A 19,690-nucleotide genomic window follows, 5' to 3' on the forward strand; every position below is an offset into this window, starting at 1 on the left:
TGTATAAAGGAAACCAATGAAGTACACTGTGGCACAAAACGGGCATATCACAGCCTTAAAAAATTACAAGACAATTTACTAGCAATATTTTGCCTGGTATCGGTTTCTCTTTCATAGCAATGGGAGCTCAGGAATATGGCGAGCACACCTCTTAAAGCAAACAAGTATGGCTAAGCAATTTTTCACTTGGTATCATTTTCACCCTTGACAAACATGCTGCCTAAAAATATATAACCTATTGGATAGAAAAATCAAACATTTTTAAAGGATACTAAAACTTTCCACTATTTTAACCTTATTAAAGGCAACATAATATGAGTATCATAGCAAGCTATTATCAAGGTAGTCAGGCAGCCTAGGTTCCAGCAACAATTGTTAGTTAAAAAAAACCAAATATATTCATATTACAATGAACTAAACCAACTGCAAGAAATATTTAGAGATCTAATATTGCTGATCCAGCTGAGAAACAAATATGTGTAGTGCTGCAATCCATCAATACTAGAGGCAGTCAATAAAAAATAAAATGGCAACAATATTATTAAGGGCTAACATGCCATGCAAGTGATAGGAGGCGCCACTCTGAATACTATTTACACTAAGAAATTGACTCACTTCTTCCAACATTTATCAGCAGTGGTTCATGCTGAATTGGAGCAATACAAAGTCTGACAGCTATTGTAAACAGGACACAACCCATGTTTAGCACCATTACTGAAAGCACAGAAGGAAGAGAGTGGGGTTATTGGATTGGGCACTGGACACTCAGTATTGGGCTAACTTCATTTCCAGTGAAGTCAATGATAGTTTTACCACTGCCTTCAATGGGAGCAAGTTAGGCCAAATGCTGAGCTCTTTTGAAAAAAACAAAAAAAACCCACTATTCAGGTCTATTCCCAGCTCTGCTATTGACTCACTATATAAACTTGGATAGGATACTTTGGCTAAGGCCTTAACTTCACTGAAATAAATCCAAATGTCTCATTTACTTCAGTGGGTAATGCATGAGGCCGTTAACCTCTCCGTGCCTCAGTTTCCCCAACTTCAAAATGGAAATGATACTACAAGTATTTTGAGTATCCATGGGTAGAAAGGGCTAAGTATACTGTTATTAGTGTTGACAGAAATTTAATGATGTTTCAGGGCTCAGGGAAGAACATCTGCCATTAGTAGACAATGGAAATTTCTGAACTATAAATATTGTATGTGTTTCAGTTTGATGGTCACCTCTAAAAGAAAATATTTTGAAGTTATAACTATCTATGGAATAGACTAAGAAGAAAGGAAGACATAACCAACAAAAGGACCTCTTTTTCCAAAGTTCATTTGCTCCATCAAGTGAGGCTCTCCAACTTTTTATCACATATATTCATTTTTCTTCATCTCCTTTTACTCCCAAGTATAATCCTTTACACATTCACTTTAACTGCTATCCCAAAAAACTTACACCTCTGCAAGGTTACAGCTTTCTAAAGCATCTGTGAGCAACATTCTGTTTCAGAATGAGTTACTGCTTTAATTACTGTCATGACTTTGACCTACATCAAGCTACTTTTTAACTCTGAAATGCAAGTATCCTATTTTAGTTAAACTGCAGGTCCACATCATCAGCATCATCAACAATGGAATGGTCTAAATGGAATGGTCTGCAATAAGGCAATGACCCAGAAGAAGAAAAATTTTAGTTAGTTTCTGGTAAGTCTACGTTTTTTTGTTTTGTTTTGTTTTCTTCTGGGGCGGGGGCATACTTTTACTATTTGCCAGAAATTAAGTAGCACTTCTTAAAAAGGCATTTACAGCTACAAGCTATAAATGAAAATTTATCCCATTGAAAATATTCTTAAAGTTTTAAACATGACAATTTTGCCTATTGTGCATAGGGAACAAAATCATCTCAGAATTAAAAGTCTAGTGTTGAAATACATTCTGAGCTATTTTGCAAAGGATTCAAAAACATTGTTGGAAAAATTCGAAGCCTGCTTCTCTAGACAACACAATTCAGACAGAAATTGTTCTATTTTTTATTAAATGGGTTTCTTTAGTTACTATTTTCAAACATTTATAAGATAACATCAACAAATCATCTTAGTATAAATACATTTTCTGAAGTGGAAAAATAGTCAAACTGCCAATGTTCTAATTAATTATTTTAATTTCTGTGATTATTATATTTCAAGTTGTTGTATAGTTCCATAAGCATTTTACCAGGAAAGGAGGTGGGGCTTTATAAAAATGCTAGCATTATTCAGTCAACTCTGCAGTTCTTTTTTGATTTATTATTGGATATCCTGTGTCAACTCCTCATATCTAGACCTCTCAGGAGATCAATTTAGGAGCACCCAGTCCACTTATTCATTTTTTCCTAGCAAGGTAAGTGTCAAAAAATGAAACTTGATTGAAAATTATTACTTATTTGTATTACCATAGCACGTAGGAGCCCTAGTTATGGACAAATCCGCATTGTATTTTGTACAGCATTTAGCACAAAGACAGAGAGAACTTACAGTCTAAGGTCTTGTCTACACTGGCACTTTACAGTACTGCAACTTTCTCACTCGGGGGGTGAAAAATACCCCCCCCCCCCCAGCACAGCAAGTTTCAGCGCTGTAAAGTGCCAGTGTAGTCAGTGCACCAGCGCTGGGAGCTGTACGCCCCTCGTGGAGGTGGTTTTTTTAGAGCCCTGGGACAGCTGCCATGACTACACAAGCCACGTTAAAGCGCTGCCGTGGCAGTGCTTTAACGTTGCCAGTGTAGACTAGCCCTAAGACTACGTCTACACTTAAACTGCTACAGCAGCAGTTGCGCCACTGTAGCGCTTCAGAGTAGACACTCACTACAGCAATAGGAAGAATTCTTCCATCAACCTAGTGCTGTATACACCAGGAGTTATGTTGGCTTTGCTGCGTAGCTCAGGGGTGTAGATTCTTCACACCCCTAAACAATGTAGCTGGGTTACCTAACTTGTCAGTGTAGACCTGGCCTTAAAATTAGATAAGAGACAACAGATGGATGCAGACAAGTACAAGAAAACAATGAAACAATATTGGTCAGCATAATACGCAGTGGTCTCAGTACACAAGCAACCTAACTGTTGTCAAGTTTTTTGTAGGCATCACAGCAAAGGAGTTTTAAGGAGGGATTTGAAGGAGGATAGATAGCTTTAAGGATATTAATGGGGAATGCCTCACAAGTGTGAGGGGCAGGATGGAAGAAAGCACACAAACAAGTTAGCAATGGAGGTGACATCATGGGTACATTGGAGGTGGGAGTCAACAGCTCAATACCAAATGAGATAATAGATAGGGTGGGGATTAACTGTGATGGGCCTTGAAAGTGTTTATAAACAGCTTATTTTTGATGCGACAGAGAAGAGGAAGCTAGTGGAGAGATGCAAAGGGGTGTCACAATCAAGGCAATGGGCTAGGAAAATGATCTTTGCAGCACCATTCTGAATGGATACGAGCACGGCAAGATTGCATTGGTCAAGCCCAGAGAGAAGAAAGTTGCAGTAATCGAGACACAAGATGATGAGAGCTTGGACAAGAGTGTTAGCAGTATGGATGGATAAGAAAAGTCATATCTTATAGATGTTATGCAGAAAGAATCTGCAAGATTTAGATATAACCTGGATTTGAGGACCTAGAGAGGTCAAATATGACACCCAGGTTATGGGACTGAGCAACAGGCAGGATGGTGATGTTGTCCATAGTGATCAAGAAAGGAGGAAACCAGGAGGGCTTTGGGGAAGATTAGGAGCTCTGTTTTAAACACACTGAACTTCAGTTGATGGTAAGACATCCATGAGGAGAGTCAAAGACACAGGCCAAGAGGAGACAAGTCTGGAGAAGAGAGGTAGATCTGAGTATTGTCATCATAGAGATGGTAGTTGAATTCAGGCTTGTGGATGACACTACCCAGAGATAGGATGTAGAGGGAGAAGGGAACAAAGGACAGAGCTCTATGGAACCCCACAGAAAGCTGGGAGGGGAATGCTGGAAGGCTTCCAAGGACACAGGGAAGTTGGCTTTGTTCTACCTTGACCATTTATGCCATACACTAATTTCTAGTCTCACACCAAACTTCTGAACATAAACACGAACTATATCAAAGTGACTAAGATGCACTACTTAACGCTTTTGTGAAGTTTGTAACCACTGAGCTCTCGAATCATTGTAAGGGTAACTCATGTTAAGACATTTAATTTATTATAGAAGTACTGTGAATATCACCAAAACAAAAAAAGGTGAAACTTTTATTGGATAAAGGAGACCATGATCAGACAAAAAATTTTTTTTTTTTACAGTTTATTAAACATCAATAGTGTGTTTGACACTGTTAAAAAAAGGCACCGTACATTACTTCAATAATGCTTCATGCAGATGCAGGAGTCCACATATGTGGACTTCTTTGCAGGATCAGGACACAAACCTGTTGGAATGTAGTTAAACACTTAAGATGTGTGTGAGTGGGGGTTACTGTTTTTCACAGTAGCCTCTCCTCATGTAACTTATATCAAGTCTCAATTAACTCCATTAAGTAATATGTAGTTTACAAATCCACACCTGATTTTGGCTATTAGTCTTCTGGCCTGCAGGCTACTGACACTACTTGTATCTTACTAAAAAGAAGTGTTTCTATAATATAAGCATGGCTTATCAAATCCTCTATTCCACATCCCAACAGCAAGAATTAAACTTTCCCCAGAAATTGGAAGGTGGGGACTCACCCACCAATTTCTGCAGAAACTAAATTTTCATTTAAGAACATTTCTAGTCTTGCAATTAGAAAATACACCCTCCAAACATGAACCAAGTGTAAACTAATATATAATACTGTCTTCCTGAGTGTGAAAAAAGAAATCTTAAAGCCATGTCTAGAGCTTCTGTTTTTTGGGGGTTATTTATTTCATTTATCACAATTTATTTTTAGCAATTGTTGAGTTCTATGTAATGTCCAGGACTTTCTATGAATAATCTCTTTATAATGTTCCCTAGTGCACTTTAACATAGTTGTGATGGGATGTATAAACCCTGCGCTCAGAGGGAAAGGGTTATGGAGGCTCTGTGTGCTAAGGTAGGTTGGCAGGGAGGAGGGCTTTAAAAGGAGGAAGCTGCAGTCGGCAAAGGGGAATCCCCGGGGCAAGCCTGGTAAGGACAGACTGACTTGGCTACCTTGCTATGAGTCCAGTAAAGCTGTTACCCAGGTACCCCTCAAGTAAGGTGATGCCACTGACCTTTTTGCTTACCCCAGGGAGGGACTTGTTCTCTGTTGAGTCTGAACTTTTGCTCCCTCCCCCCCGCCCCCAACCTGCAGGGCCGGCTCCAGGGTTTTTGCCGCCCCAAGCGGCGAAAAAAAAAAAAAAGCCGCGATCGCGATCGGCGGCAGCTCCTCCACCGCGCCGCTTTCTTCTTTGGCGGCAATTCGGTGGCAGGTCCTTCCCTCCGAGAGGGACAGGGACCCTCCGCCGAATTGCCGCCGAAGAGCCCGACGTGCCGCCCCTTCCCCTTGGCCGCCCCAAGCACCTGCTTGCTCAGCTGGTGCCTGGAGCCGGCTCTGCCCACCTGTAAACAAAGTAAGCAGGCCCACAAGGGTGGGGCTCACTGCAGGGACTAAGAGGCTGGGGCCTGGACTGAGCCAACCCTGTGGTGGTAACTGGGCATCACAAGGAGCCTCAACCCAGCTAGACAGGTGCCACACAGACTCCTTTTACAGTAGTACTGTTTCAAACGCAACTACATTAAAGTGCATTAGGGAACCTTTAGTACACACCAGCAGAGTCTAAACAGATCAATTAAAGTACGTTAGTGCACTTTAGAAATCACACCCTTGTAGTCTGCATTACTGCTCTGTATAGACAATCCCTTAGACACAAGGTGTTTCCAATGTTTACTGGATAAACCCCTTTTCAAAATTTTTGTACTAGGCTGGGTTTTATCAGTGTTTATAGGTTAAAGCTGAAAAATCAGAAGCCCTAGCCATGTTTTATGTTTCGAAAATCTCATGCTTCAGCTGATCACCTGTAGACACCAGGAAGGGAATTCCCTCCCCCCACGATGTATTCTGGGTTTTTTGTAGTCTTCCTCCTCTGAAGCACTGGCTGAAGAAGCGACACTGGAGGGAGTGGGCTAGTGCTCTGAGGTGGTACTGAGAATTCTTTCTCTGCTTTGCAGGTGGGTCTTGCTCATATGCTCAGGGTTTAATGGACTGCCATATTTAGGTCAGAAAGGAATTTTCCCACAGGTCAGATTGGCAGGATGTAGGGGAATTTTTGTCTTCCTCTGTAGCATGGAGCATTGGTCACTTACTAGGATCATCTGGGTGTATCTCACTAAATCAACTCCTTGCCAGTACAAAAGCCTGAGGCACTGGTGCACCTCAGTCCTTTCGGTTCTCTGCCTGTAGCACACAATAGTTTAGGCTCCTGAGGTCTGTAATACTTCGATCTAATTTTGGTTGTTGGGCATGGCATAGGGGTGACTGGGTGCTGTGTAGTGGCCTGTGATGTACAGGAGGTCAGCACAGATGATCTGGTGATATCTTCTGGTCTTAAACTCTGAAAAGAGATATGAATTGCATAAGGCCCAAATCCTGACCCCATTATGCAGATCAAGCAGCAATGTTGTAAACTGGGGAGTTCCTCCAGGGAATGAATCCTTCCCTTCCCCATTCCAGTGCACACTACAATAGTGGAACTGTTCTGTACCTCCTATTGCAGTGTTATACAGGGCTTGCACAAAACAAGGCAATACAAATTGTAAAGCCTCCACATCTCTACATTTTTGTTTTTGTCACACATTTTGTTATGGTTGGGATTTTTTGAAGGGAGGAGTGCTGGTTAACCTATATTTTTCTTCAAAGGAACTATTATACTTCAGAAACAATACAGTTATTAGTATGGGCTAAACTTGGAGACATACACAAGTACAAAATAAATTCAACACATATCAGGACTTGAAAAAAATATACTTCCTATTAGTCTGAGGCCTACACTTACTTACCAAAGGCAGATACAAGAAACGAGTGTGGTCAGGCTCCACTAAACAACACCCTGAGGCAATGTGTTCAGGAGAAGCATACCCCAAAGATACTGGGATTTTTAGTGTACCTAGTCTGCTTGAGGACTTCATCTTTGGATCAGTTTCTGACTAATACCTGATACATTTCAAAGTGTCACCTTCCTCTACCTGCTGGAAGAGAAAAATCTTTTGTCTCTATATTCTTCCTCCAGAGTCACTTAGGATCTAAGAGGGATCTCCACTACTCTACCCTTCTCTCAAGTCTGCCACAAAAAAAGCGACAATGGAAGCTACTCTATTCCTTTCTTAGCCTCAATTATTTGAGTCCTCTTTCCCAGTGAATACCTCCAACACCTACCTCTGTTTGCTACCTTCTCAGGAAGTACAATATCAAAATGACATGATTTGCTCTAAAAAACTGACCAGAGTCTTGTTAATTGCACTCTGTTCCTAGCAGAGATAGATGCAGCAGAAGCTGTCTGTAGCCTCAGAAAGATAAACACTACACCTTTAAAACAATAACTGGTAAAAAAAAATTTTTTTAAAGAAACCTTAGGCTCCCCAACTTTCCAGAGAATGCTTTCCATTTTGCACAGGTGAATGGATTTTTTTCAAGCCCCGATTTACACAATATTATGACATTTATAAATAACATTTGTGTCCTGATTATCATAACGACATAAAAGAATAGGACAAACTTTATTTTACTATGGTGTTTCAGTGATTTCAAACTGTTAAAACATTCAGTTAAAGTTTAACACAGAAGCTCCACCATTCTTGTAACCCCGAGAAGAACATAAAGAACATGCTATTCCTATACAAACAGCTGTAATAAATACAAATATTTTAGACCACTGCAGCTAAATATTAAGGACCTAAATTAATGCTATAATCCAAACAAAAACAAAGATAAAGTTGAACTGAATTGTCCCTTAACTTTAATAAAATTTAAGTATTTCATACAAATACAACAGATGGTAGTGAACGTACCCTTAACTTCTGACTCACTTTGGCCCAATTTAAATATATTTCCATACACAATGAAAAATGGTATGTGACAACTAGTATTGATTTGCTTGTTCCTCAGGTCCAGTAGAAAGTCCTGATGAAACACGCTGAAACATTGGCTGGAGGACTAAAGCAACAGACAGCATCAGCTTTGTCTGTTTTGCTGAAACCCATTCCAGACACATGACTTTTTGCAAGTTTTCACTCTTTTTCCCTTGTAGAACACTAATAACGAACAAGCTAACAATAAATATAAACATCACAAGGGTTGTTTTGGTTGGATATAAGTGAGATATCATTTAATATTCATATTTATAAAAATATTTTCCATCTCTACTGTTAGAATGGAAATACCTGTTCCTGCTGCAAGCTATTATCGTTGTGTTTTTATTTTGTTTTATGTACTGATTGCTGCCATTGTTTTGTACATAATTGTAGTTTTACTCTGGACTTGACTGTATCATATTATTTGTACTTATTTATAAAAATACAGTTCCGAATTCCTTTTTAATCAACTGTAACTCTTGTTGGAAATTTCAATATTATGTCTGTATCACAGGAGTATTTTTTCAAGTTGCTTATTCTTTTTAATTGTATTCCAAGAATACCCATACCTTCTAAAAACGGTTATGCTCCTTATTATTGGTGTCATTATTTTAAGAGTGTTATTAACTATACAAATGTTACAATTCAGTGAATAAAATTTAAAAGTAAAACAGTAGCACCCTAGCATTTACTCTTTGGAAGTTCAACTTTTCTTTTCTTGTCTTGTCTTTTACACACACTGATTTCTGAAGCACAAGTCAGGTAATCAAAACTTCTTAGACAAAACTCTAGGATTTCAGAAGCAGAATATGGATTAAGTGTAGCCAATTCCTCCCTTCAAGCCATGAAGATGGGTGAGAAACGTATAAATTAAACATGCATACTGCTGATGACCCTTATGAACCTGGATTTATATTGATGATATTTAAGAATTCAGACATATCTTCACCTCCACTTCCCACATCACAAAATAAGGTCACATCCCTGGATATAAAGTTAACTAGACCAAATCTGATTCAGGTGATGTTTCAAAAGACTAGATCACATTCAGTATCAACACTTCCATGCCAACATACGCAAAGATCTAGGAGTAAAACTGAGTGCTGATTTATCTAAAATGGTCTCTTTAAATAATGAGAAAACTCAGAACCACATTTCAAAAGAATGTATGCTGGCAACATATTTAGAGCTCTTTATTAGGCTGCACTGAAAATACAAAGATAAATATTACAGACATGGTTCCTCGATTTACCGTTAGCTGAGTAAGACCCCAAACCTGTAATTTAATCTTAATCTGGACTCCGCACTTGTATAGAAACCAATGGGACTCTGTATGGATACAGGGTTCCACCTGCTTGTTTGTTCTGGGTTTTTTTTGGTAAGACAGAAACCTTACTGTTACCTATATATGATTATTTAATACTCCTGGCTGACTGAGTTAACAAGTTATTTGTATATGAGTATTTAAGGTGCTGAGCAGTTATCATAATGGGCCTTATTCAGCAAAGTACTTAAAGAAAGCATAGGAGGCTATTCATGTGTTTAAAGTTAAGCACACACGTGTTTTTGCTGAATTGGGGCCTCTGTTACTTTAAGTACAATTGATTATCAGGGCACCTTAGAGGTTTTGGTATGGCCTTTTTAAATATAGTTTATGGAAGTGCAAGTCACAGTCTCATAGTTAAGGATGAGTTCAGTTTTGTACTGGAAGCGCAGGTATTCAAACACTTTGTTACATACAAAGAATAGTGTAACCTCCAAAATCGCAACATATACTCTGAGTACAGAATAAATTTTAAGAATTTATAAATAAATCCATTAGCCTAATTAAACAAAGATCCTTTAATAAATGTAACACCCTATCTCAGACCACTTTTCATCCAGAATGATCTTAACAGTGGAACAACACTTGAAACTTCCTATAAGCTAAAATTCACTGAAATTTCATGCATGGACTACAGTAAAAGATTGGTTTTTGTTTTTTTAATTATTAATGGTCATTTCCCCCCGTTATTTTTCATAATAATTTCTTCTTCAGAAGAAACTGATAAATGTACTACAGGGAATTTCTTGAACTATTTCAAAATGGCTGCCATCTCCTATTGTTCTCAATGGGCCTGAGGCCACACAAATTCACAGTCAAGATACCCTCTTTCAAAATCACCACCATTGTCCATTTTTCCCAATAAAAATGAAGCCAAGATGACTTCTGAAAAGATGGTAGCCATAGGAGGTTTACTTAATCTGCTTAACCTGAACTCTACCCAGTACTAACATGAAGAAAAACAATGAAAATAAATCTAATATGCCTTTACAAATCAGATTAAACTAATGTGGGACTACAGACACTATTATGGATTAATCATAATTGTATACCTATTGCATGTTGTCACTACAGGGCAGAGTTAAGGTTGTCTGGGTGTCTTAACTGTGCATCTCCATTTGGATTTCTTTTGAATGTAATCATAACCTGAATTTCCTGGGTTTGTAATACCTATTTTACTACAGCATTCCTGGAATGTTTTTTACCCTTAAATTACTGACTATCTTCAAGTTTTATATTGCTGCCGTTCACTGTAGTAATATCTAAGTGCTGGCAATATAAAAACATGTTTTAAGTACCAAACTCCTTAGAGCAGCAGTGTCCAATTCATAGCCCCCAAGGCACTAAACTGTGGCCCTCAAGGGCAACTTCATTAACAAGAAAAAACAAACCAAGATCTTACACTCAACTCAACAGCACTTCTGTTTGCCTGTCTGCAACGCAATAACATGACCACTACAGCTCTAAAGGGGAGTTCTGTTTTAAAACAAACAAACAAAAAATGAAACAAAATAACATGATACAGGCATTAGTTATTTATTTGCTTATACTCTTCAAAATAGTATGTAAATAGACTACTGACGTGTTTAAGATGCAATGCTAAAATACTGACATTTCAAGAGAATTGTAAAAAATAAATAAATTTAGAAATGCTTTGAAATGGAGCAGGAGGAAGAGAAGTAGCACTTTGGCACCACTACTAGCACCTTCCACCTTAACAGAGCAACCCTTTCTATACATACAGTTGGCCCACAGTCCTGAAAATACTTTTGCACATATATACCATTATACAGATACTATGGTGATGGGCACAGGCAAAAATATGAATAAACAGTCTCATCACACTCAATAAGGCAACTCATATACAAGTATCTACCAAATTGAGGGGCCTTAGTTTCAGATAATCAGTAGTACTTCAGTGTCAAAATACTACTCCTATCCAGATAAAAACAGAATTCATGATTTGTGTTCTGTTACTGCTAACAGCTTATGTAAAAATTAAGATGATAGTTGAAACAAGTGATCTGAGTAAATGTTATAGGCAATGCTGCTGTAGCCGTGTTGGTCCCAGGATATTAGAGAGACACAGTTGGTGAGATAATATCTTTTACTGGACCAACTTCTGTTGGTGAGAGAGACAAGCTTTCGAACTTTCAAAACAGCTCTGCCTGCAAGCTCGGAAGCTTGTCTCTCTGACCAACTTTGGTCCAATAAAAAAATATTATCTCACCCACCTTGTCCCTCTGAGTAAATGTTGGTACCCCCACCAAACAGTGTTTCACTACAGTTTCATGACCCCAATGAAGGCTTCAAACTAAAATATGCAGGTGCTTTTAAATCCTGGTAGCCAGCTACTAGGTAATGGTTATCATTTTAATTACTACATAAAATAGAGTAACATGAATTTTAAACTGTAGTGAGTCTATTGATCATGTTCCAAGTACCAATATTGACCCAGGTGAGTTGTTTCAAAATTTGAAACTGTATCCTTCATGTTGAGCACCAGGTCTTTTGATTAAAGGTCTGTAATAAAGACAAAGACATTTATTCTCATCATAGCTTGTAACTGTATCATCAGTTCCTTCAAATAAGCAGTTTCCATTTCAAATATAGGTCTCTAAAACTTAAGGTTTCCCAAAACCGATATCATGAAAACTACAGTGAACAAGATAAATCATTTTAATGGCTATTTTTAAAAGATAAAGACCAAAAAAACCAACTGTATATATCAAAGATGTATTAAAAGTAATTGCTCAATGGAAAATTATTTCACTAACATGAAGAAGCTTATCCTCACTTTTCAAGCACTCACTCCCGGAGACGAGGTGTGTGTATGCGGAGATGCAGGATCACGGTGCACACCCAGATTTCTGTCAGGGTTTATATGCCCTGCCACAAACCCCACTGTATACCACCAGAACCTTTAAATCAGAGGTTTTCAAACTGAGTGCCGTGGAGGAACATTCGGGGGAAGGGAAAGGGGGAGAGATGAGCAGCATTGTCTGGTACCTCCGGCGTTTGGGAGGGAGCACTACCTCCACCCTTGACTCACCTCTTTTGTCTGGATTCAGGGGGGTGCAACCAAAAATTGTAACTTAAATTGGGGGAGGAGGCTCAGCTCAAAAAGTTTGAAAACCGCTGCTTTAAATTGTGCCCCCACTATCAAGAGCATTGTCTCTACTCACTCCACAACTCCAATATCACCTTCAGTCTTCATTGCTTCTTATACCCTGTCTCAGTCCCACCTCATATGCTGCACTGAAGCACCTCTCTTAAATGTTCCCTTTTTCTCTTCCCTCATTCAAGATTTAATGATTGTTTTCCCCAGTAATTATACGTGGAACAGCTTTCCAAATCAATATTTGCCATGCATCTTCCTTCCTCTTCAAATTGCTCATAAAACACACCTGTTTCACGGGGTATAATAAAACTGAATAGTACTTCCATCACATGCTATCCATGTTGATTTTGTCTATTGTAACTCCTCAGTAGACCACCATATTATGGCTATATACTTTACATTTGTCAAGCAGGAACCTTGTCATATCTAATGTACAGCAACACACACATAAATAATACCATAAACATCAGTCTGGAAAGCACTCCTGTAAGATACAAGACAACTTTGCTCATTACAAATGAACGCGATCTACTGAATTAATTTGTACTCTACTTTGAAATATTTTCCATCTTGGCTACTGCGTTATTAATACCCAAGGGATATTTTGGACACCAATATCTTGCTGCCAGGAAGAAACGGGATTAAAACCAAGGCCAAGGTGCTTTCTTCCTACAGTCAACTATTTCTGCAATAGGCCACGCTGTAGCTTAATCGTAAGGGGGTGATCACATAAAAGGCAATTTAAGTTACTTATGAATCATACAGAGGAATGAGAGAGCTAGATTTGGTGGTCAATCTAGATACCCATCCAGGTTCTTACACAGTGCATATCACCATAATATCTGAGTGCCTTGAGTTTTTAAAACATATTCTCCCCGGCTTCCTTCTATAGGGAACAGTGCTTTTTTGGTTATAGATTCTTAAACGTGTTCATCTAGCTAGGTGGCTTTTTGTTTTTTGAGTTGTGAAAAAAATATTCTAAGAAAGCTATGCTGAAGTCGTGTGTTTTTGTACTAGTCTATGGATGAATTAGTCTAGCAACCCATAGCTGCCATGGGAAGCCAAGCTACAGCAGAGGAGAGCAAGAGGTGTCCCAGATAGCTAGGGCCAAGTGCAGGGAAGACTCTGAACAGCAGAACAGACACCTCGAATCCCAGTCTATTCAATGGGAGGCTAGTGCAGCAATCAGGGCACTGGGGATCAGTCGGTCAAGCCCTTTTCCTTCCCACCTCCCCTGACGACTCAACCCCCGGCCACCCAGCTCCACCCCCTTCATGCCCAGTCCTTTCCCCGTCCCTAACCCTTCCCCCTCACCTCCAGCTTGTGGTTGATCTGGGACACGGTCTGCGCCTTGTGGCAGAGCTGGGCGAAGCAGGAGCTGAGGCTGGTCATTTTCTGCCGCCCCTCGTAGGTGATGTCCGCTTGGTCGGGGTCGATCTCCCCCAGCAGCAAGTCCACGTCCACGAAGGCCTTATCGAACTCCTTCTCCAGCACCTCCAGCCAGCGGAACATCGACACCCCCCCGCCCGGGGAGGAGGCGACGGCGGCGACCCCCCCGCCACAGGCCCCGGAGCCCGAGCCGCACGAACCAGCCCCCATACCGGACATGTTGACACCCCTCGCGGCCTGCGAGGCACCCCCTGCGCGCGCGCCCCTTCTCCTCAACGCCCGCGCGGCACCCAACACACACCTGCGCGCGCGCCCGCCCCCCTCAACGCCCGCAGGTCGCGGCGGCAGTAGCCTCCTCTCGGGGCTGGTGACAGTGGCTGAGAGAGGAGCGACGCGTCCCTACGGCGCATGCGCTCGGATGCCGAAACAGGTTGCGAGGCGGCGCTCTGTGGGTGGACTGAGATCGTCTATTGACTTGTGCTGTCTGCCACAACTGAGACCGCAGTTCAGGGAGCATGGCCGATCCCCACATCAGCGATCTCAGCGCCGTTGCACCACTCATACTGCGCAGGCGCTGCCTGCTATGCGCACTGCTAAGACTGCGCCGGGGGTCGCTGCAGTTCCTGGCAGCGCTCGTCGCCCCTGCCCCTTCTCCAGCCCTTCACTGCAGGGAGGGAGCCGGCCGGCCCAGACCTCACCCATTGCGGAGCAGCGGCGTTAGGGGGCTTCCCCGGAGCCTGCAGGCCCTGAGTCGTTGGGGTCGATCAGAGGCCGGGTTGGTGCTTAGACAATGGTCCGGGAGGCGCCCTCGGGAGCCGCGGCTGACCCGCACCAACGGCCTCTGCCTGTGGCCAGGCTGCCGCGTGCCTGCGTCTCTCGGAGCCTCGCGCTCGCGGGATGTCCGCGCCTGGGCGGCCGGGCTTGCTGCTGACACACACACCCCGTCCCCGGCGCTGTGGCCACCAGCAGCTGTTGTAGCATCTGCTGGGGCCGGTAGCCAAGTGGCCAGTCGCATTGTGCCCCCTGCTGGGCCCGCGCAGGGATAGCAGCCGGCGGGGAGGGGCAGTACGGGTCCTAAACTCCCCTTCCTCCAGCCTCACCCCCAGCGAGCGAACCCCTCAAACATTTGAATCCAGTCAGTCCTCACAGCTCGTCCTCCCAGTCCTTACAACCCCAGCCGGCCCCGTCTTCCCCCACAACGTCCTTCCTGGCCACCTCCAGTTTTCCGCAGATCGTGACCCCAGCCTTTCCCCTCGAGGCCCGGCAGAAAACTAGCTGGCCCTAGCTTCCCAAAGCTATCCATCTGTCCCCAGAAACCCCCACAAATCCAACTTCCCTTAGATACTCCTCTCATTGTTCCCACCATCTCCACTCCCACAGTTCGCAGACACCCCCATCTTCTACACAATCCCAGCTTCCTCCCCACACAGCCCCCACCCTTCAGCATGCAACCATCTGTCACTGCTAACAAATTTTGTGCAGCTCCATGTCCTGCCCCTACCACTGTTTTTTTTTTTTTGGGGGGGGGGGGTCCATTGACTTTAAGATTAAGCCAAGGCTATGGTCATATACAAATTACTTGTAAATGTGCAACTTACTAAATGAGCCATATCATATATTTGTAAGTTGCATAAAATGTCACACATGGAATACAATTGCCAGTTATGCCTTTTCTGTGCCTCAGTTTCCACATCTGTAAAATGTTCTGATTAATTACCTCATAGGAGGAATTAATTTGTAAAGTGAGCTCCTTGGATAAATGCTGCTGAAGAAGAGCAAATGCTTAGTATTATAATGTTGTTATTGCTGTCTGGTAATTACCAATTGCCAACAACCAGGCAATTCAAAGACCTAATTCTGCAATCCACATTCAGGCAAAACTTGATTTCAATAGGGAGATTTTTTGCTGAGTGCAGACTCCACGATCAGGTCTCTGATCTAAAGGGAGAATTTTGTTTGTGGAAGGACTGAAGATCCAGTCCCAGATGAGGACTTTGATATTCAAGTGCTGCCATCTGTTGGTGGCCAGAAGTAAAGGCATGTATTGCAACTATTTTCAGAACTCAAGTATCAGAGGGGTAGCCGTGTTAGTCTGAATCTGTAAAAAGCAACAGAGGGTCCTGTGGCACCTTTAAGACTAACAGATGTATTGGAGCATAAGCTTTCGTGGGTGAATGCCCACTTCATCAGACGCATGTAATGGAAATTTCCAGAGGCAGGTATAAATATGCAGGCAAGAATCAGTATGGAGATAATGAGGTTAGTTCAATCAGGGAGGGTGAGGTCCTCTGCTAGCAGTTGAGGTGTGAACACCAAGGGAGGAGAAACTGCTTCTGTAGTTGGATAGCCATTCACAGTCTTCGTTTAATCCTGATCTGATGGTGTCAAATTTGCAACATTTCCAACATTTTAATGGCTGACCTGGAACAACGCTTCCTCAGCTCTCGTCCACTCACGCCCCTTCTCTACCTACGCTACATTGATGACATCTTCATCATCTGGACCCATGGGAAGGAGACCCTGGAAGAATTCCACCATGATTTCAACAGCTTCCACCCCACCATCAACCACAGCCTGGACCAATCTACACGGGAGGTCCACTTCCTAGACACCACCGTACAAATAAGCGATGGCCACGTAACACCATCCTATACCGAAAACCCACCGACTGCTACACCTACCTTCATGCCTCCAGCTTCCACCCCAGACACACCACACGATCCATCGTCTACAGCCAAGCACTGAGGTACAATCGCATCTGCTCCAACCCCTCAGACAGAGACCAACACCTACAAGATCTTCACCAAGCATTCTCAAAACTACGATACCCACACAAGGAAATAAAGAAACAAATCAACAGAGCCAGACGTGTACCCAGAAGCCTCCTGCTACAAGACAGGCCCCAAAAAGAAACCAACAGAACTCCACTGGCCATCACCTACAGTCCTCAGCTTAAACCTCTCCAACGCATCATCAGTGATCTACAACCCATCCTGGACAATGATCCCTCACTTTCACAGACCTTGGGAGGCAGGCCAGTCCTCGCCCACAGACAACCCGCCAACCTTAAGCATATTCTCACCAGCAACCACGCACCGCACCATAACAACTCTAACTCAGGAACCAACCCATGCAAGAAACCTCGATGCCAACTCTGCCCACATATCTACACCAGCAACACCATCACAGGACTTAACCAGATCAGCTACAACATCACCGGCTCATTCACCTGCATGTCCACCAATGTTATATATGCCATCATATGCCAGCAATGCCCCTCTGCTATGTACATTGGCCAAACTGGACAGTCACTACGCAAGAGGATAAATGGACACAAGTCAGATATCAGGAATGGCAATATACAAAAACCTGTAGGAGAACACTTCAACCTCCCTGGCCACACAATAGCAGATGTAAAGGTAGCCATCTTACAGCAAAAAAACTTCAGGACCAGACTCCAAAGAGAAACTGCTGAGCTCCAGTTCATTTGCAAATTTGACACCATCAGATCAGGATTAAACAAAGACTGTGAATGGCTATCCAACTACAGAAGCAGTTTCTCCTCCCTTGGTGTTCACACCTCAACTGCTAGCAGAGCACCTCACCCTCCCTGATTGAACTAACCTCGTTATCTCCATACTGATTTATACCTGCCTCTGGAGATTTCCATTACTTGCATCTGAAGAAGTGAGGTTCTCACCCACGAAAGCTTATGCTCCCAATACTTCTGTTAGTCTTAAAGGTGCCACAGGACCCTCTGTTGCTATTTTCAGAACTGAGATTTAAGATCTAGTCAGTCTCCGAACTGTAATTAAAGTAAATCCAAGGCGGGGGGGGGGGGGGGGGGCGCAATTATTCCATGGATTCAAAAATCAATACCTTTTCCCCCATTGCTAGTGTAATGGTGAGAATTCCCACTGTTGTCCTTTTTGTAAACAATTGGACAACAGAGAATTTTTAAGAAATAATTGACTTCTGGTGCACCCTAGCCAAACACAGATCTCTGCAGAGAAAATTGACTTATCATTGCATTTGATTCTTGTGCTACTTCTCATTTTTAGAATTCCTCCAAATCTTGCTATTTTTTTCAGAATGAGATGTGTATTGGTGAGAAATTTGATTTTGAAAAAGTGCAGTATTTACTGTGAATCTTCATCCATAAATAAACCTGAGCACATGATCTGAGGGGAAATGCCTGAGATGCCCAGTTAGATCTGTTTTTTATTAATAGAACATGTTTTAAAGGGGAGGATGCTTCTCTTCTCTCTCCCAGACAGTTTTGATTAAGACCACAGTTCTGTCTTAATCCCAACAATCAAGGATGAAAATAATCATTAGATTCCCCAATGAGTCAGATTTATGGTGTAGTGAAAATTCCACTCTGAGCCAAAAGCTTTCCTACTGTAAATTGCATTCATAACAGCACCTTGCCATGGTAAGCCAAAGACTATTCTAGTTCCACTAAACTGTTCACTTGAATAATGGTTAGATTAATTAATTTTGACATTTTCTCTTCTAACAGCAGACAGAGGATGACTATATAGAGAATATGCAGTGTAGTTGTAGCCGTGTTGGTCCCAGGATATTAGAGAGACACGGTGGGTGAGGTAAAATCTTTTATTGGATCTTTTATTTGTAAGTGAGAGAGAGAGAAGCTTTCGAGCTACACCAAGACATGAAGAAGAGCTCTGTGTATCTTGGAAGCTTGTCTCTCTCACCAACAGAAGTTTGTTCAATAAAAGATATTACCTCACCCACTTTGTATCTTCTATCAAGCCTCACAAAGTTGGCTGACTCGTGAAAGCAGAGATCTTTTTCTTTTTTTAAGTTTAGATGAAACTGAGCCCCGTGAACCGAGGAATTCCTGCCTAGGAGGAAGGAAGGAAGGAAGGAAAAAATCAGCCTATATACTGCTCATCCATTTGATGAATTGAACAGTTCAGTTGATGAATTGGACAGTATGTGTTCAGTGTAAAACCAGTTGCATCAAATGGACATTCCCAGTTACAGGCTTCCCAAATCCACAGCATATTTTTGTGGCAACCATACAACACATTCTCATAACTTCATATGCATTAATGATATACATATTTAGATAGAACAGTGACTTTCAGCCAATCATAACCTTTTCCCTGATACCTCACATGGCATGCTTTATATACAATATCACAGTTATATACAAATGAGGAACATGGGGGTTACAAGACGCTCCCCCAGGGTATAGTATGTCACAATCAGGGCCGGCTCTAGGCACCAGCAAAACAAGCTGGTGCTTGGGGCGGCACATTTTTAGGGGAGGCAGGGCTGGGGATTTGGGGAAGGGGCGGAGTTGAGGCGGGGCCGGGGGTGGGGGTAATTAAAAAACGGGGGGGGGGGGGCGGCCAAAATTGTTTTTGCCTTGGGCGGCAAAAATCCTAGAGCCGGCCCTGGTCACAATCTGCTCAATGTGCAATGGCAGTCAAAAAAGCTAACAATGTTAGGAACCATTAGGAAAGGGATAGATAATATGACAGAAAATATCATAATGCCACTATATACATTCATGGTACGCACACAACTTGAATACTGTGTACAGTTCTGGTTGCCCCATCTCAAAAAAGATCCTGGAATTGGAAAAGTCACTAAGAAGAGCAAAAAACATGATTAAGGGTATGGAACAATTTCCGTATGAGGAGAGATTTAAAAAACGGAGACTGTTCAGCTTGAAAAAGAGATGACTAAGGATGGGATATGATAGAGGTCTATAAAATTATTGATGGTGTGGTGAATGTGAATAAGGAAGTCTTA

At 42.0% G+C, this 19,690-nt stretch overlaps 1 protein-coding gene across 2 annotated transcripts in view; it reads right to left on the reverse strand.

The window, feature by feature from the left end:
* Positions 1 to 14,122, reverse strand: part of GOPC (golgi associated PDZ and coiled-coil motif containing) — a 41,696-nt gene extending 27,574 nt beyond the window's left edge. For both annotated transcript variants that reach the window (XM_065401892.1, XM_065401893.1), the window contains exon 1: positions 13,829 to 14,122. In XM_065401892.1, coding sequence (XP_065257964.1) covers positions 13,829 to 14,122 — 294 coding nt within the window. The remainder of the gene's footprint in view (positions 1 to 13,828) is intronic.
* Between the last annotated feature and the right edge of the window lie 5,568 nt (positions 14,123 to 19,690).

Source organism: Emys orbicularis, chromosome 3 (genome assembly GCF_028017835.1).
Source record: "Emys orbicularis isolate rEmyOrb1 chromosome 3, rEmyOrb1.hap1, whole genome shotgun sequence".
Lineage (NCBI taxonomy): Eukaryota > Metazoa > Chordata > Testudines > Emydidae > Emys > Emys orbicularis.